The sequence below is a fragment of the Schistocerca nitens genome, chromosome 2 (assembly GCF_023898315.1).
Source record: "Schistocerca nitens isolate TAMUIC-IGC-003100 chromosome 2, iqSchNite1.1, whole genome shotgun sequence".
Lineage (NCBI taxonomy): Eukaryota > Metazoa > Arthropoda > Insecta > Orthoptera > Acrididae > Schistocerca > Schistocerca nitens.
The window spans coordinates 69,294,347-69,308,541 of NC_064615.1; the positions used below are offsets into that span (position 1 = coordinate 69,294,347).

At 41.6% G+C, this 14,195-nt stretch overlaps 1 protein-coding gene across 1 annotated transcript in view; it reads left to right on the forward strand.

The window, feature by feature from the left end:
* Window positions 1-14,195, forward strand: part of LOC126235720 (chitin deacetylase 1) — a 69,775-nt gene that overhangs the window by 30,223 nt on the left and 25,357 nt on the right. The window contains exons 2-3 of the mRNA XM_049944491.1: window positions 1,250-1,401; window positions 13,397-13,546. Of these exons, the coding sequence (XP_049800448.1) occupies window positions 1,250-1,401; window positions 13,397-13,546 (302 nt within the window). The remainder of the gene's footprint in view (window positions 1-1,249; window positions 1,402-13,396; window positions 13,547-14,195) is intronic.

Genomic DNA, 14,195 nt, shown 5'->3' on the forward strand with positions numbered 1-14,195 from the left:
TTAAGAGTGCATCGAAAAGAGGAGATGGTGCTTACGATCTATTCGAGCCAACACTTTGGTACTTTGATGCCACATATATTCTGCACAGGCAAGAAATTTTTAGTGCAGTTAGGTTTTGTTTTTAAAACAGGATCTAAATAAATAAATATTACACAGATATAACCCAAATTATACGTGTAACAATTTGCAAAATTATATCAAATGAGCGAGCGTACATACTCAGAAAATTCCGATAACCAATTGACCTGCTCATCCTCAAGTCATTTAGAAAATTTTCGTGCGTCAATCTTCCTCCCTTCTTGTACCACTCTTTCATCCATTTGCGCTTCCTCTTTTCCTTACGTGAGTGCAAAGCGAGCCAAAGAGCCAAAATGACAGCTCGTGTCCGTATCCATCATATTTGCAAATCCAAGATCTGACATTAATAATGTGCAATCGATACGCCGTACTGTGTTATCGCCCAATAATATTCGTGGTATAGGAGCCACTTTACACATGTAGAAGCCGCTATTAGTTAAGAGCCAAGCACGTCAGTTGACGCTGAATACTGCAACCACACCGATTTACGTTTAATTCTATTTTACTTCGTCCTTCCTGGCAATAAACTTTTAGTTATCGTTTAAAAGCTTCACAAAATCAGATCCAGTTCCGCATTGATTTAGCATATGTTTCTACATCGCACATATTGATATCACTCGTTCTGATTGCTTTACACAGCAGCTCAACAACAGTTGTGTTAGCCAATTAGTTCTTTCGACACTTCACTGCTTGTCATGCCTTTCTCCAAATCATAATTAGTGGGGGAAATAACTGACAGTTTGGATGTAGGAATTAGGAGAGGATATGAAGCAGGCAAACAGAAAGTGGGGTAGGCTAATGCTTAGATCGCAAGGACGTGCAATAAATTGGGGTGTTAGGAAGCACATTAATGGATGACGCAGGAAATGCGAAAATGTTGTAGATGTTTGAAAGAGTGAGCTTTATAATCTGGTAATGATAGCAGTGGGAGCTGCAAGTTAGATGTGAACTGCTACGCGGGAGTGCATGTTGTTCAATGGTTTAGAAACAGTAGTAAAACTGAGGGCGTAGTGAAATACTTTGGTAATAAAGCGTTCACTCCACCTCTTTAGTGATACAATATCACGACATTCCGGCAGTCAGTTGTCATTGTCAACCTCTACGTATATTTCCACTTACGAAACTGGTCTTTATCACTCTACTCAACACGATACTAATTCTGTGTTCACAGGAGCGTCCATCAGAGTGAAGCGGCAGGAGGATGCGAAGAAAGACGACAGTTTCGAGGTAGAGCTGTGCAAAGACAAGGACGCCGGCGAGTGGTTCCGGCTGGTGGCCGGAGAGGGCGACAACTGCAGAGATGTCATCCAGTGCACGTCCTCGGTGAGTACCGCTGTTTCTGCAAACCGGCCGCCCGGCGCCACAGTTCCCGAAAGCCCTTGACGGCATACATTGCTTCAGGCGCGTCGTTAAATAAACACACGCAGGAAACAAAATTCATTTCAGAATTAAAATAGATCCAATCACCCAGTTCTGAAAAAGGCTTTGGTGACTTTTTCCTTGGTTATCGGACGAATGCCGGAAGTGGAAACCCCTACCAAAAATTTGCAGTTGGGATGCCCTTTTCCCATCCTCCAGATTATCCTCAAAAGAAGGAAGCTAGATACAAAGAATAAAATAAAAATATAGCTCCTAATAGGTTTTAAAGAACTAAGCTGTTTGCTTATCTTCTCTTTGATGTCTTAAATACAAATGTTGATAATCAAAAAGAGTTACCTCGCAGGCGAGTCACAAAAAAATTGTCCATTTCTCTAGTTGCAGACAGTTATCTGAATGTCCTTGAATTCGGTAAATAATTTTACTCAATTTCTTGTGATACGATATACAGTTACACTGGACTTTCAGAAATGTGCACTATCAATACATATCTTGTCGCTCCATACTCGAAAGTTCTGATTCACTTTTTCTATCAGTACCAGGCTGTTTGGGAGCTAGAAAGATGATTCCCGTCTTGAAAAAAATTTAAGGTATCCGATCTAAAGATTGGAAGACAATGCAAGGAAGGTTTTCTGCAATAACGTTAATCATAGTGAAGAAATTTTCCTTCGAGAAATAAATTTGCCATTACAGTCACATAAACTCAGTTCCATTCTGGGAAGAACTAGAAATACATCCATTTAGGAACATTGTGACCGTTTGTCTGATACGTCACGAACTATTTTAGCTCAACTTCATTCTTTCCTCCAGGGAAAACTTGTGTCCAGTGGAGATATATAAAGGGAAGACAAATGAAAACCAAACATGGGCCACAACGGAAACAGGAAATGGTTCCATTCAAAAGTAATCAAGATATTCAAACCCACTCTTGCACTTCCTCGTCCAACGTCCATGGGAGTGCAACCGCGAATGCTCCCGCGGTCAGAAAAATGGTACCGAATCCTCCCAAGCCCGCAAGAGTCTGAAAAACGATGGGATTGAATCCTCCCGTTCGAAGCAGGTAGCAGTTCTAAACGTTATGAATACTCCAAGCAGGTAAAGGAAAGCATTTGAAGTTACAGTAGAAGATGTAAAAAATTTTCGCGTGTATTGTATGTTTAAAAGTTTTATCTTTTATCTTATTGAGATAAAGTCCAGCCGACACAGCGCCAGCGACGAAGTCCCGCTCAAGGTCACTCGCAAAGCGTGCATAAGTGAATGAGTATTTTTTGTTTAAAACTTGGAAGGGGTAGGGGAAGGAGATAAGGAACATGCCAGAGATAATTATATTACTGTCTATAACACAACATACAATGTGTCAGTTTGGGAGGATTCGGTCCTGTTACCTGATTACCTACGTGGTTTCAGGAGGGATCTGGACTGCGCCCGTCCATGAATGTCTTTCTTCAGGTCGATAAACATGCGAAAATCACAAAGTGAAAGATCCGGGCTTTAGAGAATTATTGCAGTGTTTCCCACGCAAGTCGCCCATCCTGACTGACGATGTGGGGGCAGGCGACGGTCGTTATCGTGCAACAAGGCGATTCCTCCGCTTGTCCAGCTTCTCGAGCGTGGAACCAAAAGTCAGTGCGCAGCTTTATGAACACAGTTGGCAGAAACTAAGAGGCGCCATTAGGTCAAAACACCGAGGAATGCTGTCGGTCCGTCGGACCAGGAAGTATGGGAGTGGGTGCGGTTGTGGACCAGTCAGCGGCTGACCGCTTTCCACAAAACAGGAATTGATTGCCTCTTCTCCCAGTGGAATAAATGTCGTAACGTGCGTAGCAACTACTTCTGAATGGAACCATTCCATGCTCCTGTTGTAGCGGGGGTACGGTTTTCATTCCACTGACCCTCTTAATTAAGAGATGACGTAAGAGCGAATTGTGACAAAATTTTCTTTCACGTGAACGGAAATTAGCTTACTACATCTGAGACCAGCAGCTGGAAATGATGCTTTTCTCGTTGTATGGATTCCGCATACAGCATATAAATGAAAATGGCAGTTAATGCTTTTTATTTGATTATAATGGTGGAACCCTGCGGTAAAAGCGCAAGACAATGAAATGTTAAGCCTCTAATAGTGACAATACTGAGTAGTGCGATTACCTATAATTGTGACAAAAAGTTTCACTGAAGAGCTCAAATTCGATCCAACCAAATCCTGACTAAAAAAAGATCATAATTAAACGAAGATAAACTATAATACGTATTTTCTTCATGTGTCCCTCATCTGTAGTTTCGACCACTATAATGTTTATGAAACCCTCACTGCCTCAACTGATGATGACTATACGGTAATTGTTGAAACCTACATACGACAGACCGGTCATAGGTTTGCGAAACCTACAGTGGGGTTTACTGCGCAATGTTTCTTATCCTTTAAAAATAATTCGCTACCACACAACAGCAGGATGCGCCAACCTTGCGTGATCTTGACAACACGTAATAACAACTAATCGTTTTAGAATAAAATTTCTTCACTGTCTTTCATCTTGAAACAAATATCTTGAAAGTACTTTCAAATATTTCGACAAAAATATCGCCTAGAAACTTAAGAATAAATACAGAGAGATTATCGTTTTCAGAGGTTCAATACACGATGCGCACATATCATTCAGGGTTTTCACGTTTTTATATACCGCATAACCAAGCACAAAATATATATCGTAAAGCTTCATTACCTCATTTCGAGCCGGCCGCAGTGGCCGTGCGGTTCTAGGCGCTTCAGTCCGGAACCACGCAGCTGCTACGGTCGCAGGTTCGAATCCTGCCTCGGGCATGGATGTGTGTGATGTCCTTAGGATAGTTAGGTTTATGTAGTTCTAAGTCTAGGGGACTGATGACCTCAGATGTTAAGTCCCATAGTGCTTAGAGCCATTTGAACCATTTGAACCTCATTTAGAAGGGAAGTGATTGTTTATCTGCCTCAATTGAAAGCATCCAATAAATACTATTCTATATCAGTGCTGAGTTGAACTTAGAATCGCCTTGATGATAAGGCACAGGCTGCCTTATGATGGGATCACACATCTGCAAGATTATCAATATACTATCAAAAAACCTGCTGCTTCGTTTTTTGTTGAACATTGCTCTGGACATCCCGCTATATGCCGTCATTGCTACGATAGATCATAATTTTGTTTATATTTACTCATCACGAAAATATGGGTACCAGACCTTTGGTACGATAGATCATAATTTTGTTCCTCTTTACTCATCACGAAAATATGGGTACCAGACCATTCAGAATGATAGACTAGTGACTGTTTAACAGAACTGACCTCAATTGTGACATGTACTTTGAAAGGTAAAAAGCCTTTTATAGCATGTGGTATTAGTTCGAATATCTACGAGGAAATGTTTTCAACATAGATCGAGTACAGGTGCATTACCTTGGCATTTGTGGTAGTTTTGCAACAAAAATCAAGCGGAGTTGCTCTAGGAAGGTTATATATTTTGTTTATTTACACACCTGCATGTTCTCAGTGAATTGAATATGCCCCATATCTGTTAAATCTAAAGTTTATGCGTTCTAGTTACGTTAGAGAGCTCGCACTAGATTAGCATACTATGCTTCGGAAACTCAGTGTGTAATACAGCGACTGCACTAGAGAGAAAGCTGCTTACGTGTTGTATCGTGTGCAGAATCGCTCACCACGTGGTGTAAAACTGCTTCTGTGTACCTGCAACACAGGTTGAGGGTAATGGCAAGGCATGAGAATCAATGCAAGAAAACACAGTTTGAAAAATAGTTGTATGTGGGGCTCTCATGTCACAGATGTGGAAGATGTGATTAGCTGTTGCCCTCAATAGGTACAGCGAAAACTGCCCTACTGAAATGAAGAACTCAAGCAATGCGAGAGGATCAAATTCTAAAAGTTTCTGTTAGAGAGTAGCAAATCAATTAGCAAACATAACATGGCTATTAGTACAACAGATCGTCAGCAGTATGTGCCACACTAACTGATTCACTTCCATAGGACATTGTCAAGACGCTAGGACTCCCAACTGAAATTGTTGGTACACTACCAACAGCATGGGATGTTACTCCAATATACATAATTTTTACGTTGGTCAGTTTCCAGAGATAAAAAGTATTTCGACCATAGAGATTCCAATTAGCTCCCTACAAACGGAATGTCCCACCCCCCTCCCGCATACCCTACCCCTCTCCCCCTTACGCGTTAGTGACCTTACCAAATGAGTAGAGGTCGTCTGTTAGGGATACTGTGATTGAACGGTTTCATTGACTCATGCTCTTAAAGCAGTGCCCCCCTACTTATTCACGAAAAAAGAAAAAAATTGCGTGATAAGAAATGAAAAACGTTTATTTCCAGTTTATTCGATACATTAATAAAGCACTTCAGGATTCTGGTCTTCAGTCTTCCTCCAAAATCCTAAAGTGCTTTATTAATGTACTGAATAAACTGGAAATAAATGTTTCCCATTTCTTATCACGCAATTTTTTTTCTTTTTTCTTTGTGAATAAGGAGTGGGGCACTGCTTTATGAGCATGAGTCAATGAAACCGTTCAATCACAATATAGACTGAGAGGAAGAAGGAGATACAAGGTGATAGACGACATAAAGGGAAGAGGAAATTATGCAGACCTGAAGAGGATGGCAGAAGACCGGACAGCCTGGAGAACTACCACGTGAAAACAATGATGATGATGATGATGATGATGATGATGATGAGGATTTTGGTAGGATAGTGACGAGAATATTAGGTGACAGAGCTCAAGAAGACGCGGTACAGGACCATAAGACTTCTGTTAAACCTTTGGCTGAAAAAGAACTATATTCTCAGTCGTCTCAGGTAAAGTGAAGCAGCAGTATACATAGAAAAAGGCAGTAACGTAGATAGTATGACGTACATGTATACAAAACGGTCCTTTGTTTCCCAAGAACACATGTTTCTAGCAGCTTCTGCGTAATTGTCCATAATACCCAGCAGGCACTCGTTTATACCAAACTAACTGATCACCCGGTGTTGCCTAGGTATATACTCGTATTTATTCCAGTCTTCTATTCGTCCACCTCCCATTCCTTCCCCCTCTCTTTCTTGTCACCCCTTCCTTCCCCTCGTCTCTGTCCATCCTCTTTCCCCCTCTTCCTGTCCATTTCCTCCTCACTCTCTCGCTATCTCCTCCTCCATCCTCTGTCCATGTCCCCCCCCCCTTTCCTTTTGCTGTCCATTTCCTCTTTTCCCCTCTCTCTTTCCATTTCCTCTTCTCTCTATTTATCTCCCCCTTCCCCCTTATCTCTGCCCACCCCAATAGGAGATTGGTGGTTCTTACCCCCACAGTATCCCTTTCCAAATCGTAAGTAATATGTGTTTCAAATTTCGTTCTAGCGGCTTAGGGTGAGCCTTTTACCGCTGACTTTTCTCACGTACGTACCTGTTAAATACATTATGTGATCAAAAGTATCCGGACACCTGCCTGAAAATGACTTACAAGTTCTTGGCGTCCTCCATGTAATGCCGGAATTCAGTATGGTGTTGGCCCACCCTTAGCCTTGATGACAACTTCCACTCTCGCAGGCATACGTTCAATCAGGTGCTGGAAGGTTTCTTGGGAAATGGCAGCCCAATCTTCACCGAGTGCTGCACTGAGGAGAGGTATCGATGTCGGTCGGTGAGGTCTGGCACGAAGTCGGCCTTCCAAAACATCCCAAAGGTGTTCTATAGCATTCAGGTGAGGACTATGTGCAGGTCACTCCAATACAGGGATGTTATTGTCGTGTAACCACTCCGGCACAGGATGTGCATTATGAACAGTTGTTCGTTCGTGTTGAAAAATGCAGTCGTCATCCCCGAATTGCCATTCAACAATGGGAAGCAAGAAGGCGTTTCAGACATCAATGTAGACCTGTGCTGTGATAGTGCCACGCAAAACAACAAGGGGTGCAAGCCCCCTCCATGAAACACACGACAAAAAAATTGTTCAAATGGCTCTGAGCACTATGGGACTTAACATCTATGGTCATCAGTCCCCTAGAACTTAGAACTACTTAAACCTAACTAACCTAAGGACGTCACACAACACCCAGTCATCACGAGGCAGAGAAAATCCCTGACCCCGCCGGGAATCGAACCCGGGCGTGGGAAGCGAGAACGCTATCGCACGACCACGACCTGCGGACAAACACACGACAACACCATAACACCGCCGCCTCCAAATTTTATTGTTGGCACTACAAACGCTGGCAGATGACGTTCACCGGGCATTCGCCATACCCACCCCGTGCCATCGGATCATCGCATTGTGTACCGTGATTCGCCACTCCACACAACGTTTTTCAACTGTTTAATCGTCGAGTGTTTACGCTCCTTACACCAAGAGAAGAGTCGTTTGGCACTTTCCGGCGTGATGTGTGGCTTATGAGTAGCCGCTCTACCATGAAATCCAAGTTTTCTAACCTCCCGCCTAACAGTCATATACTTGCAGTAGGTCATGATGCAGTTTGGAATTCCTGTATGATGGTCTCCTAGATGTATGACTATTACACGTTACGACCCTCTTCAACTGTCGGCGGTCTCTGTCAGTCAACAGGCGAGGTCGGCCTGTAAGCTTTTGTGCTGTTCGTGACTCTTCACGTTTCCACTTCACTATCATATCGGAAACAGTGGACCTAGGCATGTTTAGGAGTGTGGAAATCTCGCGTACAGACGTATGACACTAGTGACACCCAATCACCTTACCACGTTCGTAGTCCGTGAGTTCCGCGGAGCGCCCCATTCTGCTCTCTAATGGGCAGCACACTGCGCGTCATATGAAAAACGTATGTTTTTGGGGGGTGCCCGGATATTTTTGATCACATACTGTATATTTCACGCCGGCTGAAGTGGCCGTGCGGTTAAAGGCGCTGCAGTCTGGAACCGCAAGACCGCTACGGTCGCAGGTTCGAATCCTGCCTCGGGCATGGATGTTTGTGATGTCCTTAGGTTAGTTAGGTTTAACTAGTTCTAAGTTCTAGGGGACTAATGACCTCAGCAGTTGAGTCCCATAGTGCTCAGAGCCATTTGAACCATTTTTTGTATATTTCACAAATATTTAAAATATTTCACACGTATTTGTACAAATACTCACCTGTATCTTTAGCAGTTTCATTTTCAAGCAGCTCAATGTTTATGACGTCATATCTACTGAGTTATGTGTCGTGCAATGATATAATTTTTGCAGATACATCCAATGGTGTATGAGTCTGCAGTCTACGAAATGTATTCTGAATAGAGTTAGTAGTAATGAAGTAAAAAATTAAAACGTCATGAAAGATGCAGCAGTTTTTCCCGACATCTCAGTATTTGGCATCATATTTCCTGAATTGTGTGTCGCACAGTGGTATCGTTTTTCTGGTACATCGGGTGGTATATGTGGATACTGTATGAGCAACGTGTCGCAAATACAGTTGGTAGTAAAGAAGTAATAAATTACAGCGACATGCTCCGTGTACAGTTTCACTTCATGAACAGGGAAAATGTAGTAAGCGATACATTTTTGGGGGTTGTCAGCGAGACAAAGTTTCTTCAAGGTTTTAAATTATGTTTGAAGTATGTTGTAAGTCACCAAGTGCTCTCATTCTCAAATACTGGATGAATAAAGGAAGGGTATTCGCACGTCGTGGGCTAAACTGCATTTTCACCCCACTCCTTTGATAGATAGGTAGTGCTTACCCCAACAGCGATCCTTTCCAGACAGTAGGTGATATGCGCACCAAGTGTGGTTGAAATCGGCCCATTGGTTTAGGAGGAGATGTGGAACAAATAAACATACATACATACTAGCCCATAATACAGACTTACATAAACAAGTGCATCCATTTTTGTCATGTATATTCCCACAGTTCATATGCGTAATAAGTACACAGTTTACCACGTAAAGAAATTTAGTACAGGTTGTGTGATTGACGGAAGGAGAATGACAACTGCTTTCTTTTGATTTTGGCCCACAGAACAACGACAGCAAAAGACGCGAAAAGATAACGGTTATCCCGGGAGAGAATAAATTGTCAAACATTACCAGATGGTGACTCCAAAGTCTTCTACAAAACATACAAAGAAAGGGCTGCACGGAAATCTTCCGAGTGACCTGCGTAAATACATTTTCAATAACTTTTCTGAATTCCATGAAGTTTCGGAAACCTATGCGCACACGCCTCCTCGCAAATTTCTGGTATAAACGTAGCGACGTGAACCAGCAATCTGTAGTGCAAAACACTCACCTGTGAAAATCTGAAAGGTTGCCAACTGAAATATTGTCGTAAGACTTCAACATCATCCAGCTGGTATACTGAAACTTCATGGAATACTCATTAAGTTGAGAAAACATCAAGATTCACATCTACTCGAATATCATTCTCATATTCTGCAAGGAAGAAAGGAATAATCAGAGCTTATGAGATGAGTGTTACAAATGGTTCAAATGGCTCTGAGCACTATGGGACTCAACTGCTGAGGTCATTAGTCCCCTAGAACTTAGAACTAGTTAAACCTAACTAACCTAAGGACATCACAAACATCCATGCCCGAGGCAGGATTCGAACCTGCGACCGTAGCGGTCTTGCGGTTCCAGACTGCAGCGCCTTTAACCGCACGGCCACTTCGGCCGGCTTGAGTGTTACAATGTTTAAGAAAACGTTATCTCTCAATTCTTACAATATCTTTTCTGCGAGGAGATCAAGAACACGTCATCTGCTACGTCTAACTAAAGAATTGATCCGCAAAAATTACGGAACTACAGAACTGGGAAGTAAACACAACTGTCGGTTTATGTTTTCATAAGTCGATCAATTTACTGTAGAATGGACTAACAACAACTGGGCGAATATTTCGGTTGCGAACAAATATTAAAACTTTCCACACGGTAGTTTATACTCTGCAAGGTGCGCCCACTATATTTCTTTTTCATTCGACATACTTTTAAAGCAAATTAGGTTGCAGTCCCTCAGATTTCTGAGTTTACACTTATTAATATCAATGAAATTAACAATGAAGCACGCTTACGAAGCGTCAAATGATAGATCGGATCGTCATTGTTTGCCACTTTTGGTTAAGATAGAGTGGCAAGTTCCAGCTACTTACACAAATCGAATTCTCTTGTACACCACTTGTACAAACGTGATTCGATAGCTAACAGGTCAGCTCGTTGCAAATGTCTGATTATTCACAACCTGACAGGCTTTAGCAAAGTGTTTGTCACACTATTGGCATTTGTTTCCGTCAAATTTATAATTTACCTCCAACACGTAATGTAAGATTATTTTCTGCTAAATGGTTCCTAAAAAGTAGCGCAACACCAGCAACTAACAGTGCAGCCCTTGGCAAATAATCTAACGTGGATACCTAGCTGTAGTCAAAGAAGGAAGTTTAAACATGTAACCATTATATCGTTTTGTTTGCCTATTACTTCTTCTACACATTACATGCAAACTGAATACATTGTTGTACAACCCCTGAGACGGGCTTAAAAAGCCGCCTATCATTGTCCAGGCAGGCCACGCGACGTGCAGGATACTATAAAATCTTTCGAGAGCCCTTGTCCTCTTATTACGCTACATCTGAATCGGATACGACAGTCGAAATTTGTTTTACTGTAGGGTTGCGAACAGCAAATTCTAAATACTTCCATTGTAGGGCTTCACTGTTTAGGAATTCTAAGCCATTATCTTCTTGTATGATTTAGTATCATTCTCTAGCCCCCCAAAATTGTAGCTAACACAGAGTTGGTTGATGGCAGAGAGCTACTGAATAATCAGCCGCACTTCGTTACACACGCTAATCGGTTAGTTTCATCGCTTGGAGCTTTCTCCTGTTGCCATGGCCGCTATTCCAGAGAGTTAGTACTGTACAATTTCGCGAACACTATCCTCTTTTCAGGCAACGTCCGTATTAAGATATGACCATATTCTATCGTGTTTGGTAACATTATCTGCGCATAAATCTTTTAATAATTTAACGATTTCACAAACAGCTTCTCAGTCTAGATTTCTTTAATCAACGAGTATTTACCTTACTCAACAGCGGAGAAAGTAAGCTGCGCAGCTTCAAAAATTGACTTATTCTCGCTTGTGTTCAAACAGAAATTTACAGTGCGTACAGAGAAATTTCCAAGATTTATACGGTCCGTTTCACCGAGAAAGTTGACGTCATCGTGAATTTATCCTGGTATTTCAAGTAGAAACCGTCGTCTGCTGTAATCTTCTCTTATCTCTAAACCATATAGTTTTTACGAAAACAGAATAAAGTCGTAAATAGTTTTTTTCGAGGGAACACATTGATGCTGTTTTCTACACGCAGTCCATGCGAAATATTTGGCCATTCAGGAAAATTAATACATACGTAAGTCACATATGACAGACTTATAAGACTTGAAATATTAGATAATTTTGGCTAAATAATGTTTTGTTACTTCAACGGTGGCCACTATGCGTTGAAATTTGTACGTTTTTCCCTCTGTGCCTCGACGACCGCGAAGCCAACAGCATGCACTCAGCAGCCTTCGGCCTCTCTGATATGTCTCACGTTGTGGGTGTTTAAGGAAGTCCAATAAAAAGCAATATATTATTCATCAACACTGCACAGAAATTTAATTTTTACACTTTTTTAACACCTCGAAATTTAATAATTTAGATCAGGAAATACAAAACTCATGAATTATTGAGACGTTTCCATTGAATTGTAGACACAGATTTACAGTGTGCGGCAAGTAAAGCTAAATGTGGGGCAGCGACTACTGTGATAGTTGCTTTCGTTATTTAATAGCTCTGTAGGCTGGCGTAATGCCAGTACCATAACTCCCACACACTTCACACACGTTCTCCTGGATACTTTGCGAGACTAGCGCTCCTGGAAGAGAGGATAATGCGGAGACATAGCTTAGCCACAGCCTGGAGAATTTCTTCCAGCCTGACTTTTCACTTTGCAACAGAGTGTGCGTTGAATGGAAACTTCCTAGATCCCAGATTCGAGTGCAGGTCCAGCACGCGATTTTGATATACCAGGAAGTTTTGAATCTTATTTACTTTGTGTTGAATGAAAAAGTTCAGGCGTGAGAGAACATCATCTCGAGATATACTTTAAACAATTGCTTCCTGGATACCCCATTCGACCAAGAAAAATTTTAATGACTATTTCTTTGTAATTTCACTCATCAGTAATTCTTACCACATTTATTAATGTTGAAATGTTTGATTATGCAGTTAATGTCTCTGGGTTTAAAGCAGCAATACTCAAATATTAAGTATTTTATATCTTTCTTAACGTGATTTTAATTCAGATATTGGAAACTAAACTAGGTGCTTATGTGTCGACAAGATTTAACACATATCTTATATGGTAAGAGGTAGTAGGGAAACCCTAAAAGGTTAGTCCATATTGTCTATGACAAGAAATATGAGAGCAGAAGAAAGTAATGATTAGGTGCAGATATTCCCAGGAAATGTATGCTCTCAACGTAACTAACATAAATTTCTGCTTAAGAAATTAATTTTACACTGATACAATCATTGCAAGCCTGTAAAAGTACGTTATTAGCATGTTAATTCCGTCGTCGTTTCGTAATGCTGAACCTCTGGCATTGCGAAAAAATCTTCGTCTCGGGAATGCCAGTGTTTTCAGTTAATTAGTGAGACAAAATTTTGGTAGGCAGTCGTCGAACGTAAGAAGATTATGTTTAACAGAAATCTGTGCCTTTTTGACACGTATTGAAACACATTATGAAGAGTTAATAACCCTTTTGATGTGGTCGCCTTGCTCATTGCGACGTCGGTTACCTAGAGAGCATGTTTAGGATGTGTTTCTATGCCAGATGTTAAACTGTGTGTGTCAAGGAAGCTTCCTTATCAGAAAGCGACAAGGACAACTCCTCATAGAATTTTGTACCTCTTCTTTTGTGCAGGGTCTGCAAGCTATCCGTTGCCCGGCTGGTCTGTACTTCGACATCGAGAAACAGACTTGCGACTGGAAGGATGCGGTTAAGAACTGCAAACTGAAGAACAAGGAGCGCAAAATTAAGCCACTGCTCTACACGGACGAGCCTCTCTGCCAGGTAAGCCTCACTTCCGACTCTGTTGATTTTATTCTATAGGAGGAGCAGGGTTCTTCTCACATTTTGTAGTTTTGTGTATACTTTCCCAGTAACGGAATCACGATAAAAAATGGCTCTGCTTCTTCCACTACGTATGAAATGCCGAACTTTTGAGTTTATTTACAAGTTTACAGGTCTCTCCGGTGAATTAATTTGTGAAGGAAGCTCCGTAATCAACGACAGGCTTCAGGGACAGTCCACGAATCCGGCAATACTTACCTGTCAAAGTCACACAGGACGTGGTCTCGAACAGTCCATACGTTCCTGCAGTATAATGTTATGTTGTTATAGATGACTAAGGAACAGGAAAAGTGGATGGGTCCCAATACCGGCACATAGTTTCAAGTAAACCAGTTGAGTACTGGTCTGAACACAACACAGTGCATTCCTCCACATTGTCACGCTGGAGGTGCTATTTCCTTCCTGTTCTCGCACCTTGGGACCGATTCATCCAGCCGTGCGTCACCAAACCGGCGACTGTCTTAACCTTTTGACTACCATCAGAATGTATGTGTTCCATATACAGGAGAACCTGTGGGAATTTGTTGCCTGGTATTTCTGTATATCAATGTCCCACTGGTAAAGGGAATTCTTACAATTACAGCTTGCA